Consider the following 18544-nt stretch of genomic DNA (forward strand, 5'->3'; position numbering starts at 1 on the left):
GGGGGGGGGTGTTGAGTAGGGCTGAAGGACAGCCAGAAGGGCAGCTTCTGGGCCAACCCCCATGAGTGTATGAATGTGGAAAGTTGCCTGGTAAGGGGCTGTGGGCAGTCATTTCAGTGTTAGGCACAAGGCTGATGCCATGTAGAGTAGGGTGGCACAAGTGATCCAAAGGGCTGTGTGTGCAGTGCCAGCATGTGAGTAGTTAAGCCTGATGGCCCAAAGGTGTCATTCAGGGGAGGAGAGCAGGTTGAGAGTGGCCCAGTGAGGGGCAGTGGAAGAGACCCCAGTGAAATAGGGGCAGTATGAATGTGGCCCTGAAAGGGGCAGTGTGTGAGAGGTCCAAATGTGGACTGAGATTTGCCCGGGCTTACTATGGAGCTGTAGTAAAAATCTGGATGCCATCTGCAAGGTATGGGACACAACAAAGGGATGTCGGAGTTGTGTATAGTACCCCCTGGCTTCAGGGCATTAAAATAGGCAGCCTCCCACATTTTACACCAGTTCGATAAACTGCAAATTGTGACAGGAGAGACTGGGCGGACTGCCCTATACAGACAGGTGGGCAGGCTAATGCTGAGACCTGGCCCTGAGTTGGTCCCCTCTCGCAACAACCTTTTGAGTTTTTTAGGGAAACCATCCCTACTCTGCCACAGTGTGAGGGGTTTTTTTTTACCTTAAACGAGATACTTCTAGCAATAAAAAGTGAAGGAAATAAGAGATTGTAAAGTAGTTGTCCCATACATGTCCTTAAATCAGGTCTGAAGTCAAACAGCTCTGAGTTGAAGATTGCTATTGATGAATTTCCTCCCCTGCTCAAAAGATTAGGAGTTTCGGAATGGCAGAAATTAGAGAGGCAATATCTAGCATTCTCCATCTTTACTCCCCATTAGTCCATTTTTCCTTCTCATCTCTTTCTCATTTCTCTCTCATTTTCTTGTGACTTGTTGGCTTCTTTCTCTTAAAGGAAATGAGTCCCCTTGAACAGTGAAAAATGTGAAACTGTGTGATCATTCTCTACTCTTCTCGTAGCTTTAGTCCAGGTTTGAGTAAATAGTTGTAAATTCTTCTGTGGCATATTGTGAGGACAGGAGGCTGTATTGTACACACACTAAAATCATTGGAAGATGGTTGTACATACAAATGTGGGTCTGATGCCAGGAAAACTTCTGGTCCACGTCTGAACCTGCACCATGTATAGCCAGGTGTTATCCATTCTCTCATGTAGCCACATAAAAGATCCCTGTTTGTCCCCCTTGTTTGTTAAGATCATTGAGTAGTTTTCATTCCTATTATTTTGCCCTCACAGCTTTTGAATGCTGTAAACCAGGGGTTCGCAACATTTATGTGCCCAAGGGCACACTCAGATTTAAAAGAAAAAGCAGCAGGCACCAATATGAATATTAAAGTTTAGTATTTGGAATCCTGGATTTGTGCATTAGGGATGTGCGAATTGAGCCCTATTCGATTCAGATTCGGCCTGAATTGGGGACGGTGATTTCGATTAGTTGATTCAGATCACTGTCCCTGATTCGATTTGGCCGAATCCAAATCTGAAGAGTCGATGCTGATTCAGAGAATCACCAATTCGGCCCCAGACACAGCTTTAAAAGTTTTTTCTACGTACCTCGAGGTACCAGCACAGCTCGTGAACGCTGTGATGCTGGGGCGCATGAAGCGTCCCACAGAAGCACAGGGGGCCCTCCGTGTGCTTGGCGGCAAACCGAGAAGTGGACCAGAAGTACTTCCAGTCCACTTCTGGGTCCACCAGGAAGCATGCTGCCCCCCCCCCCCGTGCTCCTGTGGGACACTCCATGCACCCCAGCATCGCAGCATTCAGAAGCGTGCTGGTACCCCGGAAGTACTTCTAGTCCACTTCCGGGTCCACCAGGGAGTGTGTTGGGGGGCCCCCTGCACCCTCCCAGCTCAGTGATCAGCCATGGGGTGACCCCAGGTGCCCCCCAGACCCAAAAGGCACCAGTTGCCAAGCCAGGGAGGGCATGGGGGTGCCCCCCAGCGTGTTCCCAGGCGGACCCAGAAGTGGACTGGAAGTGCTTCTGATCCACTTCTGGGTCTGCTGCTGAGCACGCTAGGGAGCCCCCCGCGCGCCTGTGGGACACTCCATGTCCCCCAGCATCACAGTGATCACGAACCACCTGCTACCTAGAGGTATGTAGAAAAAACATTTAAAGCCGTCTCTATGTCCGAAACGCCAAAGCTTTCTGAAGCTCTCCAAATCGATTTGGAGGGCTCTGATTTGATTTGGAGAGATTAACGGGTCCTCTGATTCGATTCGGATTTGGAGATTTGACCACTGAATCGGGCTGAATCTCCGCCGAATCAGGTCAGAGACCAAAGCTTTGCACAGCCCTTATGCGCATGCACATAGTTTTGTTTGGGGAGGAAGTAGCAAGCACCACTCTGTCACTGCATCAGTCAGACTGACTCAGGCTCATTGTGGCAGCCATTGCATACAGCCTGCGCAAAAAATTTTGAAATGTTGCTGTCCTGATTTCAATCAGCAGTGACAGCTTTTTTTGTTGGAATAATGATTTTTACTGATCATGAAAACGCGCGCGGGCACCTGAATAAACCTCGGGGGACGCTATGGTGCCCGCGGGCACCGTGTTGGGAACCACTGCTGTAAACAATGTAATGTGAATATAGTTTATGATTATTACCATGAGGTAGGTGCTTGCCAGAAGTAAGGTAACTCGGGTGATGATGCTGTGCACACAGGGTTGTAAAAGACTGGATTAAACAAGCACATCTGAATAGTATAAGCTCTTGCTTGAGACAACTTGTGTTGGTTAGACCACTAGGATCAGAAGGATGTGGTGGCAACAAGGATTTCTCTCCTGGATCTCAGGAGTTTGGAATTCACTTCCCCCTCATGCTTGAAATGCCTCAAGTTTGATAGTTTCTATGGCATAATACCAGCCTCATCCTTTCTTTCCTTTATATAAAAAGGCAGGCATTGGGTATGTCTTGCGTTATCAGTGGGTTGAAACTCAAGCAAAGTCTCAGTGGGTGGTTGATTTAATTCTTGTGAGGTTTTTCTGTGGGTGTTTTGATTTGATTGGGGGTACCTGGTGGGCCTGCCAGTGATCCCCCGAGGGCACCAAGAATACCTTTTTCCTATAGATTGCAAGTCTCTAAATGAAGAAGTATTCGGAAGGCTCAAAAGGAAACATTTCTGAGTCGGATACTACATTGTTCCCAAAGACCACACCGGGTCTTTTCACTCTTGCATTATGACCTACTCAGCTGTTAGAATTTAATTAGTAGTAATATATTTTTGTCAAAGTAATTAAAGCTTTGGCTTGATTAAAAATGGAATTGTTTAATTAAAAAGAATAGGTTTGGCTAACCTTAGCTTTCTGCCTGAGTAAGACATCCTGTATCAGCTAATTTCCTATATCTTTCCCCTTCAGGCTTGAAGGTTCGAGAGGTGTTCATCAATGTGACAAGGCAGCAAGTGGAGGATTTTCACGGGCCAGAAGATTACTGGTGTCAGTGCGTCGCATGGAGTCATCTAGGGACCTCAAAGAGCAGGAAGGCATCAGTCCGCATAGCCTGTAAGTGGAAGAAATGTTTGTTACTTAACTTTTGGAAGATGTTGAAATAAGCTCTTCTGTCAGGGTTAAAAGTAGCTGAATACTAGGAAGGCATGTTGTCATAGCTAGGACTTCCTATGAGATACTGCAAGATCGTCAGGGAAAACATACCATACTTGTTCCGATGCTGCCTTGTCGGAGCTCCGTTATATTTTAATGTGGATTGATGATTTTCTTTGAAGTACACTCAGCAAGTCTCTTTCTCTCAGATTCCGCTTGGATTGCATACACGCAGGTGTCACAACAATGCAGTGCAATAAAAAAAGGTTAATGCAAATTGAAAGCCTATTGGAACATGCCCTCTTGCTCTGCTGATGACAAGGGTCTACAGACATCTGCAGAACCATTTAACAAAGTATATCTGCTGCATTTTACTGAAAATACACAAGCGTACATTAGAGGCTTTTGTCCTACTCCTGTCAATGAGCTTTTAAATATTGATGCACATTATTGGTTATAAGTACTGATGTGGGGGAAGCAAGATGAGAACAGGAAAAAGGGGTGTTTTTTTTTAATTACACAGTCAGCATGGAAAGCGCAGGGAAAAACGTAACAAAATGCAATAAAAATGTCACTTTGGGAACCAAGACCAAGATTTGGGCTTTAACATGTCATAGGTTTTAGATTGTCCCTTAAAAGCAAGTAGCTGGTGATGTAAAAGCCCCCTTTTGGAATACTTTTACAATCTTTGCAATCGCCTATGCCTGATGCAGAGTGTGGTGTATGCCTGTGCCTGAAAGCTTGCAAATAATATAATATATTATTAACATACATGACAGTGAGATGATTTGTTTCTGCAAATATCTAGTTGGTCTAATAAAAGATATCACCTCTGGCATGAGTTTTGATCCCTTTTGAAATCAGGCGTAAGAGCCAGCAACCAGTCAGAGCTAACTGAGAGGAAGCTTGAGAGGGAGTGCTTTGCTAAGAAAGCCATCTCTGTGTACCCAGGGCATTGAATCGGGTGGGCTGGTGCTAGATCTCTTTGGCATCTCTGTTCTGTACCTTGTGGGAGGTGCTGCCAGTCGGAGAGCTGCAGCACGGTATTGCAGGGTATTGAAGCCACAGGCGTCCACTGAGCTGCAAGCGTGCTGGCCTCTTCCCACAGCTGAGCCCAACTAGAGGAGATGACTGCCTCAGGCAAGAGCCGTGTTTCTCAACCTGTGGGTCATGACCCAAAAGTGGGTTGCAAGAATATATGAAAGGGTCACAAGCTTTAAATTTTTAAAACGCATCAAGTTTCCAGGTTGTAGCCATATTGGTCTGGAGGCAAAAGGAATCGGGACTCGCGGCTAGATTTTTGCAAAAGAAATGCTTTGATTGCACGCTTTCAGGAACAAACACCCTTCTCCAGGCATAGAAGAGAAGAGTGTAAAAATTGTCCTGGGTAGAAATGAAAACTCATTGCTCATAGGAGAGTTGAAGGTGTAGTCAAATCTCTTGTTTGGAACGGTTTATTTTACATGCAGATTAGGCTCAGAGGAAAGTTGGAATAGTCTGTTGATTTCAAAGTTGTTTAGTGGTAAGCAGGATGTATTCATATTGCCCTGTGATTATGCTGTTTCATATTTCACAGAGGAGTAAAAAGAAGGAATGCTCTTCTGGGCAGGCATTTCTTATGTGGCGAGGTGTCTCTGAGCTCTCTGATGACCTGTGATAACACCAATTACTTCGGACAAAGGCAGGAGCAGGGTCTCAGGCTTCAGGTGGTCAAACTTGCTTCCTTCGTGTAAAATTTAGGAAGATTTCATTTTTAAAAATCGGCTAAAATTCAATACCTTCCATGTGTCAGCTATCCAGGTTCAAAAATGGATCCACACACTTTCAAAAAGGATTCTCCTGTAAAGGAGAAAAATGTGGGAAACTGTGGCTATTTCCTTGCAGGCTGGCTATTTCCTTGCAGGCCTGCCAGGGGCTGCCTGGGGACACCCATGCCCCACACACTGAGGGGCCGGGGGTCAGGAGTGTTGGGGCACTAGGTCAGGAGTGGCCACTGATGTTTGCAAACGGGTCCTGGTACAAACAAAGTTGAGAAGCACTGGGCTAGAGGAGCCTGAAAAGAAGGAATGCTCTGGGGAGAAAGGAGTGCCCCTCGGGGGGCGTGAAGGGGGTGGGTGAGTGGGTGCTAGGTCTGCTCTGTACCTTGTGGCAGGCACTGCCAGCTGGGGTGTGCTGGAAGCTCTTGTAGAGCATAAAGGCCTGCTTGATTCTTCCCACAGCTGATTCCACTTAGGGGTCAGGGCTGCCTCAGGCTGCATAAATCTAATTGCTGCTGGGAGCCAGCTGGGGGAGCAGCTTGAGGCAGAGCTGGGCTGATCGTGGCTGCGGATGTGGGGTTGGGTTTGTTTTTTGGGGGTTTTTTTTGGGGGGTCCATATACTTTCCTGCTGGAATCATTTTGGCCCCACTGGACAGGACGGGCATCAATGCTACTGCTGTGAAGTGGATAACGAATTGGCTGAAAGGGAGACTACAAGAGATTATGCTCACCAGTTACTTTCCACCGGGAAACATGAAGAAGCATAGGTGATGTTTGTGCCTTCCTTTGGGAGAGGGAATGTGTTCTTCATCTTAGGATCTTCTGAGAATACATTAACCAGCTACATTTGATGCCTTAAGGCTGTAGCAGGGTTGCCGAGTGTCTGGAAGGAAGCTGGGCAGCCAGAGTTTGGTAGAAGGGCAGAGCAGAGTAGTGCCATTGTCTGGGTGGGACAGCAGCACCCTGCAGGAAGCCTTCTGTCCTCCCCGAGCCTTGTCCTCTTGCTGCTCTTCATAGATGTTGGGGATCTCACAAGGTCATCATTGCTGCATCCAGTCCTGTAATATTGCAGGGTTGCAGGTAAGCTTCTTTGGGGTCCATGCTGGGACTCGGGGAGTGGGGGCAGTGGGGTTAAGGTTGGAGGGTGGGCTGGGTGAGGCTGCAGGGTGCAGTCAGGAGCATCAAGGTGTTGGGGCAGCATGGAGGAAAACCATTACTGCAGCCGAGCAGTATTGCCCACCCCAAAATTATTTTCTTCACTAGAAACATTTTACTTTATAAGGCAGATGCTTCTTCAGCCTGACAAAGGGTACTTGTGCCTGAAAGCTTGCAAAGATTTTTTTTCCAGCTATTTGAGTTGGTCAAATAAAGGATATGCCTACTTTGCAACCAAACTTTTTTACCTTTTTACTGTACTTGGTGATAAATACCCAAATTTGAATCCAGCCCTTCTAACTTGTGGCCTGGCATTCTCACCAGAAACATTTGGTGCTGGCTGTAGTCAAGGGTGAGGATTGTGACTGGGGTGTGCCAGTGCTCCTGCTGGGACTAAAATCCAGATGTTCCTGGCTAGAGGGTCATGTCTCTCTGCTCAGGGTCAGACTAATTGCCATATTTGGGGTCAGGAAGGAATTTTACCCCATAGATTGCAGAGGGTAGTGTAGTTCCTGGGTAGTTTAGTCCTCTTCCCGGGCTCTCTCGAGCATATTTTAACAACTTTTGCTGCAACAAGATGTTGGCTGCCATTGTCCCCCAGTTTTACTTGTGATAGATTAGGGTGTTATATCTTGTGCTGTTGTCAAGGTTGACTATGTAGTTTTGCTAGGAGGTTAGAAAATTGGTGTGTATAAGGATGGTTTGGATAGGGAGAATCCTGCCTCAGGCAGAGGGTTGGACTAGATGACTCTTAGAGGTCCCTTCCAACCCCACTTTTCTATGATTTTGTGGTGTCAGGGTAGGGCCTGGCAGAAGAGTTGTACTGAAATTATGTAAACTATATATCAGTAAAAATGTGTATCAGTAAAAGAGCTTATTACTAACAAGTTGCAGATGGTCAGTAAAAAACAAATTTTTTGTGGTGATAAATGAGTGCCCTTGTCTCTCCTGCTTTTATCTATGGCATGTTGTAAGATGTTCCTTGTGGTTCTGGTATGGACCCTTATGACCATGTGTGAGGATCTGAATTGGTGATTTCAGTTTGAAGCAATGATTTGTGGATTTCTTGGGGGGAAAAAATAAAAGACTGCCTGCAAATGTGGGGAGACTGGACATAATGTCACAGGAAGCCTCTTCCAATCTTTGTTGCCAGCACAGGTCAGTATAAGAGTAAGCATATTTATCCTAGCCATATGCTGTTAACTGTAACTGCTGTTAAGCCAGGTCAGGCGGTTTGAACCTTTCACTGAAATTTATTCTACAGAGATTTAGGAATAACTTAATCTTCCTTCATGTCGCAAGGGGAGGCTATTCCTTATGTTGCTCTATGTTTTGCTCCTAGCTTATATAATGAGGCAATAGCTCTCAAGGTCAGGCCATGTCCTGTACATAAAATAATAATAATAAAATGCCTAGCTCAGCACATGTTTCCTATGTTGGAGGACATTGCAAAAAGGATCAACAGCTCTTATATTGTAATAAAACCAGTAGCAACTCTCTTCTTGAGTAACTATACTGCAAAATACTGCTCTTGGGATGCAATTAACACCATGGTTGTGAATCCTGCTAACTTGCCAGTGAAGCTGAGTGCTGCATGTTAAACATGCATTGCAAATGTTTGAGCTCTTCAGACATTTTGCTCCCGTTTTTCACAAAAAAATGTGAATAACTCCAACATTTTTCCTGAAAAAATTGTCTTTTCTTAATTTGCTTTTAAAAATCTGTATAGTTGGGCATTGCTGTTGTTTGCAAAGATATTCTGTATGCCTGTTGTTTGCCTAACATGGGTCTGAAAGGAACTCCGATGAGAAAAGAAGCCAAGTGCATCAGAGGTGCAGTTCTTGGAAGCTCACCAAATAGGGGCAAATTCATCCCCTAGTGTGTTGCAGATACAGCTACAAGGGCTGACAAGTGTTAATTATTCAGTGACAGCTATTGTACTATTGTACTTTGCGCATGAATTGTGCTAAATGCATCCAAGTGGTTACTTTTGGACTGGGGGTGAGGTCATCTCTTCTGGCACAGAAGAAGCATAACTCTAGAAAAGGTTGTTTCACTCCTGTATTTTTAATATACTTGGGAGAAGGGGTTGTACTTTTTCCCAGACAGGGGAACTATTTTGGTCCAAAACCATCCCTGCTTCTCGCATCAGAAATGGTGTACTGCAGTGTTATCGCTCACCATCAGCAGATCATTATGTCAAGGAAGGAGAAGCTGGAAAATGCAATAAACACAACATGGCAGGAAGGGGGACACATCAATAGGAAAGAACCCAAATATGATTGTTATAATATAGAGTTTTATGAGACAGTGGAGATACACTAAGCTTCATCCAATTTTTACCTTGCAATTAGATCTACTGCGTTGTTCTTGTGGAAGAGGATTCTGAGTGATGTTTTGCAGCAGCGGTGCTAGCAGAGGCTTCAGGAAATTACTTCTCCTTACTCTCTGGTGATCCCAGTATTTTGTTTCCTTCTAAATCACTAGCTCTAGTTATTATATTTGGTGAAATATGCTGCAGAGTAGAAAAAAGTAAACAAATATTGCTCAGCTTCATTTAGTATTTACTGCATGACGATTTTCACAGGAAACGGTGGCAAAAATATGAACGGTTGAGCTTTTTTATAGGTAGTGAAAGAAAGGAGGAGTGGGAACAAGAGCTGTTTGGTTCTGTTCCCAGCTCAATCATCGACTCTGACAAATTACCTGCTCCTTTCTGTATTTCAGCCTACCCATCTGTAAAATGGGCACGGTATTTCTCTTACTCAGAGGAGCACATAATGATCTCTTTTATCCAATGACCACAAATACTATACAAAATTAAGCAAGCATCATGAACTCGGAGGATACATCAAAATTTGCCTTAGCTGCACATTTCTTTTTCAGGCCAGATGAAGATTATTTTGGAACTGCTTCTACAATTATGTTGCTTTGACAGGACCAATTTAAATAAAACAGTTGGGTTAGCTAATAGGACAGCTTACCAGCCCCTTGATTTTATAAATGCCTGTGATTTTTTTGTTAGCCGATGAGTTTGAATGTGTAAATTCAATTTTTATTTCACTGCATTAACTGTCATAACACTGAATGAGCTGATAATTCCCCTGTATTGCTGAGCTGCAGAAGACTATTATTCTGAATTGAATTTTTATTGACTTTTCTCTGGGCTATGATTTTCCACCCTCCAAACATGGCAGCGGGAAGGGAGAGCAAGAGATGAATGGAAGCAGGTCAATCCATCTAGCTGCGCCTCCTTTTAAATACCACACCTGTCATGGCAGAGAGTCTGATCACCTGCACACCATTTGCATATCTGGCATAGGTAACTTCAAATGTTGGGCTAACCTAGCAGGTGCTCTACACTGTTTTTTTTCCTATCCCCCCATTTCTACGTTCTCTAATATACAGACAAAAGTAAAGCTTTACACTTGAGAATGGCACTGTTGAACTGGCTGTTTGCTATGATGGATTTGGACTAGTGTTTTTACAGGTGTGTGACAGAGGAGAGTAGCACTTCCAGAAACTAGAGCATCAAAGGTGGTGGGACTCATTTTAATTTTAGCGTAGTTCAGACAGGCGACATGAATAGCCTGCCAGCAGGATTGTATAACACTCTCCCTGTGCTTTCAGGTACTCACTGGGCACGTCTACACGAGATGTTTGCTGTGGAGTTGCCTAATTAGCTCTGCAGTAAACGTCTTGGGCCACATCCCCACGAGCAGGACCATGTGTTTTGCAGTGCCTCAAAGGCATTTGAGGTGCCAGAAAATGCACATGGCAAAATTAGATTCCAGGAAACTCCCCTCCCCTGCCCCCCCCCCCAACAAAACAAAAAAAAAATCATGCAGACACACACAAAAAAAAGCAGCATGGAGCACATGGCAGCAGCCTGTGGTGCCTGAAACTGGAGTCTGGCCAGCCAGAGTTGCACTCCGACTGGTGGCCAGGCTCTGTGCACCCACATTGCTGTTTCTGTAGCCCTGGGAGGCCCCCAGGAGCCCAGGTAAGGCTGCTGGAACCAGCCCAGATGCTCCCCTACCCCACTCAGGGCAATTTGCTGTGCACCAGAGCATACGTGCAGTGGCACCACTATGTTGTTGCTAGTTGCTAGAATCTGTACATATGTGCTTATAGACAGTGTCTACATGTGCAGTGCTATTAGGACAGAGTAAACTAATTAACTCCACTGGAGATTAGTACTTGTAAACACAACTACTGTCCTACAGAGGAGTTTTTACTCTTCTGCAACACCCGGGTAGACACTGGGGCTGGCTGGGGCACAGTTTGGGGGTTGTCTGCCCGGTGGCCCATACTGAAATGCCCTCGTGCCCCAGCCAGCCTCTCTGTAGCACATTGAGCTGGGTCCGAGCAGCCCTGGGCTGGCAGACCAGACTGACCCCCGGGACCTCCTGCCAGCGAGGGCTGCACTAGCCTGGCGCAACCTGCTGCGCTCCCAGATGCATGTGCAAAAACAGTGCCCAGGAGCAATAAACTCTGGCATGAATTGCACTGTAGTTTATTCAGCTGCATTCATTGCAGGTGTAGATACGCCCACTGTCATGGACCATTGTCAGCCCATCTCTGATGAACTGCTGAGTTGCTTAATCTGGAGCATGGCTTTTTGATTGGAGTGGAGGGAAATATCCCCTCGGATATTTACAGATGAGAATGTGAAGTTCTAATTTGTGATAGCTGACAAAACCCTACTATTTTATTCCAGGGCTGGCTTATAGCATCTGTTATTACACTGGCTTTTGTGGCCGTCTTCTGCACTTAGAGCCTGCAGTCTGAATCATAAGTTTTAAGCACTACAGCAATTTATACTTCCCTGCAATCACAGGTAACTATTGCTTTATGGTAGCCTGGCAGTCAGAGAACCAAAAAGTGTATGTTGCTCCCCCTTCCTCCACCAATAAAAGTCCTTGTGGATACAGTGTATTCTAAATATTAATGAAAAACTCTTCAAATAGGGCACTGGATAAAGGAGTCATTACCTCCATGAAAGCAACCAACTATAACAGGGAATCATAAGAAGGATCATACTGATGCTATTTGCATCTTTCTCCAGTGAGTAGCTGGCTTGCTGAAATGTTTTAATGTATTTACAAAATGTATAAAAGTGTAACTGAGTCAGGGCCTCCTCTATTTAAGGGGATGTATTTCATGAAGTTGTAAGCACTGGAGAAAATTAAATCTATAGATCCACAATGTGCAATTTGAGACATTCTGTTTGAAGAAAATGACTTTGTCTAAGGGAAGTATCCTCACTCAAAGCACATGTTGTAAATGAGCAGCTTTCTGTTTGGTCTCCCTAGTGCTCACAGGGCAGCAAGGCATGTCTTATGGGTACATCTAGTCATTGGCATTTGGGAATCTCCATGGGAAAAGGATACTTTCTCATGGCTGAAGTCAGTGGGAGAGCCTCTTCTGGGAGGCCGCTCCAGTCGAATTAAGCAGATTACTGTCCTTTGTAGCATAGGGAGGAAGGACTGGAGGAAATTCACTGTCCATCTGAAAATCTTGTGGGAGAAGAGATGAAAGGGTGCTGTCCCAAGACAGTGGAAAGGATAATCTAGCCAAATGCAGCAGCCTGTTCAGAATACTGGAGGTAGATGTATAATGTGGGAGGTGTGTGCAGAAACTTCAGATTTCTAACCACCTCCCTGTGCCTTGTTTCTAAGTGTGCATTTATTGCCGAGCGTCCGTGGGATCTTTGGGTGCTGGATATTTTATAAGTGAATATGTTGTGCGTTAGCTAGTCCAGTCTAACGTGAAAATAGCTAATGATGGAAAAGGAGTTTTAATAAATCATACTGCCACAAAATGCAGAGCACCTTCAATTAATATATTTAAAAATAATACCCTTTTAAAATGTTAATGGTCACTAGGGACACTAAATTCTTCTTCAGCTTTACTAATTAGCATATCTGGTTATTATTCTCCAATTTTTGAAAGGTCAAAGAAGCCTGAGAGATGGGATTCATGGTTCAGAGTGATGAGGCCCTGAGTTGCGATCCTGTTTTGCCTGTATGGCTTTTGATTTGGCAAATCACTTCTTAGTCTCAGATTCCACACCCATGGGCGAAGTGAAGTACAAACTCCCACTGATGAAGAATTAATTAGCAAACACTTCTTTTCCCCAGTGCTTTGAAGATATATCCAAGCCAAGAAAATTACTAAGCATTGTAATTACTGACTTCTGCGGCATACTTTTGCAACAAACACCGTATGAGGAATGGCGTTTGGAAAGCCTCGTGTTCCAGCATTTGAGCTTTACTGCTAATTCAAATGAACTGCATTAGAAGGATAATAACCACATCAACATTTTTTTGCAGATTTACGGAAAAACTTTGAGCAAGACCCACAGGGGAAGGAGGTTCCTATTGAAGGCATGATTGTCCTGCATTGTCGGCCACCAGAGGGCGTGCCTGCTGCTGAGGTAGGATTTTATTTCTTACATCACAGGCATGACTTAATCCATTTTGAACTGGATAGAAATATAAGTGAAATGTGGAGAGATTGACCAGCGTCCGTTCCAGGTGCTCTTGAAAATCTAGTGCCTGTTACAGTAATCTGCTCCAGGGCCAGTTGAAATATTTATGGTAAGTTATTTAACAAAGAACAGAGTATTTTGTTGCAACATTTTACTTTGCTGATTTTCCCCCCCCCCCATTTTTAATACATAATGAACTAAATATTTTTCATGTTATAACCATGAATACTTGTGTGTGTGAGTTTGTAGCGCCCCGCACCCCCATATTTATATTCCTAGAGATTCCTTTTCTTGTTGAATCATTAAAAAAAAAGAAAATTAAAGTTTTAGGCAATACTGATGAAGATGATAAAAAGTCCCCTGCAATTTTTTCACCTCTTCATTATCAGCAAAGTTTTACCTAGAAAGGAGAGCAAGGGGGAAACTAGGTTAACGACATCTATAGAACTGGCCTTTTCACCTGGGAGAATCCTAAGTGGATCTGCTCTTTATTATCAAATGCAGAGAATATAGCAGCCTCCATCTGAAATGGTGACTGGTGAATGTAAAGAACAGATGGAATAATAATGGCAATGCTCTGCACTTTTTAGCTCCCTCTGGGCACTGCAAAACTCATGGAGCACAAGCGAAAAGGTTCTCCGCAGAGCCAAAATTAGGTACTGGGAAATCCTGGTGTCTAAAAAAATAAAGTGTAAAAATAAATGGGATGGCACACATGGCTGCAGTTTGCACCACCCAAAACCAGAGCGTGGCCAACCAGAGCTATGCTCCAGCTGCTGACCAGGCTCCACATGCCTGGATGGATCGCTGCCATTGCAGCCCTGGGAGGACCCCAGGTAAGGCTGCTGGGGCCAACCCAGATGCTGGCCCCAGTCTCCGCTACCCTACTGGGGGCAATTTGCCATAAGCCACAGCATATGTGCAGGGGTGTTCCCCAGGAATAAGTAGCAGCAGCACAACTATGTGCTGTTGCTATTTGTCCCTGGGGAAATGCACGTGCGTGCGCATGTGAGCATGCCCTCTATGTTCAAACTGCTATGCAAACAGTGACTTATTAACGAGTTGCATCCAGCAATGTAACCGCCGAGTAAAACTTTTTGTCTGTGCTGTACCTTTCTTTTGAAGACTGTACGTTTTCACCTATTCTAGACAGGGTGTGTGTTCGATTGTTTGTTTTTTGTCTCAATATTATTTCATGATTTCACCATCAGAGTGAAATGGCAGGTTATTTCTGAGGTTTCTGGAGTTCTTTATTTTTCCCCACAAGATGAAATCTGTAATTATTTAACTGGAAAACTGCTGATGAGAACATTTTTCTTCTCTCCTTCACCTAACCACCCACTTCCAAACTAGTAATTAGTAACGGCATGCATATCATCAGGTAAAATAGCACCCTATAAGCATGCTTTCTTTCTCTTAATTGCAGTCTATTTTATTTTATAATGTGCCACTGGTTAGGAGAAAAAATTCACATCAGGTGCAGAAGGGGAAAAGTGGTTCTATCACAATACATCATAAATATCAGTTCTGATGCTCCTCCTGCATTGATGAATTGTCAGTTTACACTATAAGGTACCTGCTTATTAAATGGGCATAAAGTAGGAAAAAATAAACTGGAGTGAAGAAAAAAGTGTTTTCTTACTTGCACAGAATGCATGCTGTGAGCATGACATCAAAAACACTAGAAGAGATGAGAAATGAAGCAAATTGGAATACAAGTTAAGTGTCTCTTGCAAATCAGGTAAAAATGTATAAAGGGTGAGGCAAAGAGGAACGTGTATCTACACACCTAGCATTCATCCTTCCAGCAAGAGAATTTCTGCTACTGTATCTTCTTTGATGGGGCATCCTTTTCCCCAAACCTCAGTTGTACTAGAGAAAATGGTATGGTGTTGCAGAGAACTGCCAAACGTGTTGAAATAGAAATTCTGTCCATGATTTGGCAGGCAAAATGGGCTTTTTGTGATGCACTCTACCATAGTAGTAATAATATGTATAAAATAAAATCCCAGGACATTAGGGTGTGAAGCTTTGGACACAAGCATTTATGAAACAATAGAAATTAGACATGGTGGTGGGTGAGAGGTCAGGGGTAGCCAACGCACTCCTAAATTGCATGAGCTTGTCATTTTTATTTGGAGTAAATAAGACTAGTTCTAATCCAAGATCTAAACATGTATCACGCATGTTTCTTTAGATATATTTTTTTATTGCAGTGGGAACAAAGGACATTAGTGCTTTTCTTGGAAGATTACAGCACATTTTTTTTATTATATATTACTGGCAGAATCTGCAAGCAGTGTGTTTGTCCCATACATCACTTCTCAAAGGAACTTGTTATTTAGCATTAATTTCTAAAATACTCTGGTACCTGAGTGAGCAAAAAAATATATATATAGCTAAGTAAAAAACCATACAAATTTCAGGCGTTTTCTTTGAAATCAAAAGAAACAAATTATTACCCACTGTTTAACTAAATACGCCCCAGCCTAGCCAGCATGATTTGCTGAACTGAACAATTATAGAAATTTGGCTATTTTCCAGTTTTCAAATAGTTAAATAGTCAAAAAACATTTTCGCTGTTGGAACTCAGTGATTTACAAGAGAGGGATTAAGAAATTATGATGATTCTGAGCCAACATGTTTTGGGTTTTACTGACGATTTGAGAGTGAATAAGGCTTCTCCATTTGAAAACGCATACCCTAACCTGAGCAGTATAGTAATGGTTGGTAATTAATTATTCATTTTTATGTAACTGCTAGCTTATAAAACAGAATAAGCCAAATTCATCCTTGGTGTAAAGTCAGTAGGTTTGCCCGTTGTGTCATCTCTAGTTATTGTTAAAGCATTAAGGGAATCTTGCATGAAATTATGTATTAATGTGTTTGTTTCTGACTTAATTCAGAAATGTTACTATGTACCATGTTTAATTAGAATTGCATGATCCTGTGTTAGACCTAAGGGCATTCTTGGGGGGAAAAAAAGACAAAAAGGCATTCCTTGTAAATCAGGGCCCAGCAGCATGAGACTAGTAAAATAAGGCTTTGGATGTTGGGAGGAGTTGCACCTTTTCTCAGTGTAAAATAGAGAAAAGGAAGTACGGCTACTCTAGGGACAGTTGTTAGTGCTGTGGTGAACCATAGCAAAAGGAGTTAATGGTAAAAGTCCCACTTTTTAGACCCTCTATTTTGTAGACTAGGATTTAATACTGCTGGAATTTATCACCGTTGTAAATGTATTTACTGATAAGGCATGTAGATTTGGGTGTGGGTATAATTTTTCTTAAATCCAAATAGAAAAATGTGAGTTAGGCAGCTTAGTGACTATGATGACGTGAAGCGCATGGCAGTGCCAAGGATTAACAATCATGAGATTGCATTAAAATAATGGTATTTTCAAATGTAATAGAATTTAGATTCCTTAATTTTTGCCTTTTCCCCTTTCTTGAAATGTTAAAGATCACATTTTCATGCTTTATCCCCACAGTCATGAGGATTTAGAAATGTTACTATTTTAATGAAAGCTGAGACACCCAAGAAGTGACATGATGCTAGAAGCAAGGTGTTGGAGAAAAACATGAAGGCTGTTTACATACATCAAATGCCCCCCCACAAAACTTGGTACTTTACTTTAAACTCCGCACACCCTGGCGTGGAGCCCAGTGCATGCCCAGACGAGGCATTGCGTTAGTTGGACCTGGCTCACTCGACATCTGTATAGATCATGTACAGCGGGGCTTTTATGGTGCTCTTATCTAACAGCTGATTGAATCAGATTTAGTTAAAAGCACCAACAAGCTTTGCTCAAACCCCTGATCTATATAGATGCCGGTTCAAACTAACACGCTGTCTCTTCTGGTAAAGTGCATTCTTCTTTTCCACGCCTGTCGGTGCCCAAAACATTTTCGTGTACAGAATAAAATTACAAGAGTTGGCGACATTGCTATAATTTCAGAGGTCAGATGGAGCCAATCCACAATTAATACTGCATTTTATACTACTATTTTTACTTACCGTTAATTTTTCAGAGAGGTTCTAACTAAGGATAACTGTTTCACCACTTGATACTCATTGTTTTGTAGACTAAACTGATTTCGGAAAAAATCATTATTTCCAACCATGCTGCTTTACATTCAACAATTAAACAGAATATTTATTTTTCATAAAAGTAAGGATTTATGCCCAATGAAAAGCTGACATTTAAATGGTTTTCCACAGATTAAAATTGTAGAGTTCTCAATAAACCCTGATTTACTGATGTTGGTAGTAAAATTGTTATTGCTGCTAATAAAGCCTGTAAATCTTAACAGGTCATATTTGCTTTGGATAATAACATTTCACATAACGGCTCAGTATGTAGGGCTAATTCTATTCACGTCAAGGTAAACAGCCTACTCAAAATAATTCAGTGCCTTTGGAAACCGGGTACCAAATTCAAATAAATGACAGATTAGGGCCTGTGGCAACAGCATTTGAGGCTGTAAACACATCTGTTCTCACAAGTTAAGGAGGGCCAGCCTTGTTCATTGCTTGGATGGGAGACTTCTAAGCACAGCTTGAAGCTTTCTGACTGATTTTGGAGATTGGATACATTTGTACTTCATTCATCATTGAAGAATCTGCTTGTTTCTTATTTCAGCATGGAGAGCTTTGCCCAATTTCTGAGACTGTGTTATTTTCCAGCTACTGCAGGTTGGTATCTTAGTACTGTTTCTAAAGTTAGGCCCAATAATTCCCAGGCACCAGAGTTTTTTCCCTGGTCTCCATGTAGTACTCCTACATTAATGATGAGGGGCTCATACAGCAGACTGGGGCAGCACAGGACTAGATGGTGTGCAGACACATGAGAAACAGGTAGTCCAGGCCCCAAAGAGCTTGCAAACTATGGGATAGGACTCCAGAGATGGATATAATACAGAGTAGCAGGGCACATAGACCCATCTCCTTAAAGGTCCTTAGGCACTGAAGAGTCTAGTGTTGTTACACTAGACTCTGGGGGCACCTATACGCCTGACAGAGCTCTGCTCTGATGCATGGTAAATAGTACACATCGGAGCACAGACTCGATTAATCGGGTTCGCTGGAGTGTGCTCATGAGCATGCTTCAGCACCCTCCGTATCGCATGTATTCAATGTCCCCACATTGCAAAATGACAGTGGGAGTGCTTTAACTAAAGCTTGTTGAACGAGCTTTAGTTAAAGCGCCCCTACCACCCTTTTGAAGCACAGGCGCTGAATACATGTGATGTTGTGGGTGCTTTAATTAGAGCAGCTCTTGCAGCATGTGTAGACACCCAGTGAGACCAATGAAGATATTTTCAGGCCACTGGCAGACATCCCATTTATTACATGATTAACTGTAACATGCCACACATTCAAACAACTTAACGTGATAAAATAGCAAACCACCCACAAAGATGTTCCATATTTAATGGTGCCAAATTTTGTCCATATAGCTTGCTTTGCAGTTTTATAACTGTGGAACATCTTTATGGCATCCCACCTTAATCTAAATCTGTGGCAT

General features: G+C 43.2%; 1 protein-coding gene across 1 annotated transcript in view; it reads left to right on the plus strand.

Moving 5' to 3' along the window:
• UNC5D (unc-5 netrin receptor D) overlaps positions 1–18544 on the plus strand; it is a 326435-nt gene that overhangs the window by 95908 nt on the left and 211983 nt on the right. Inside the window, exons 3-4 of the mRNA XM_019514323.1 lie at positions 3432–3575; positions 12863–12966. Of these exons, the coding sequence (XP_019369868.1) occupies positions 3432–3575; positions 12863–12966 (248 nt within the window). The remainder of the gene's footprint in view (positions 1–3431; positions 3576–12862; positions 12967–18544) is intronic.

Source organism: Gavialis gangeticus, unplaced genomic scaffold (genome assembly GCF_001723915.1).
Source record: "Gavialis gangeticus isolate Ggan-Ray unplaced genomic scaffold, GavGan_comp1, whole genome shotgun sequence".
Classification (NCBI taxonomy): Eukaryota; Metazoa; Chordata; order Crocodylia; family Gavialidae; genus Gavialis; species Gavialis gangeticus.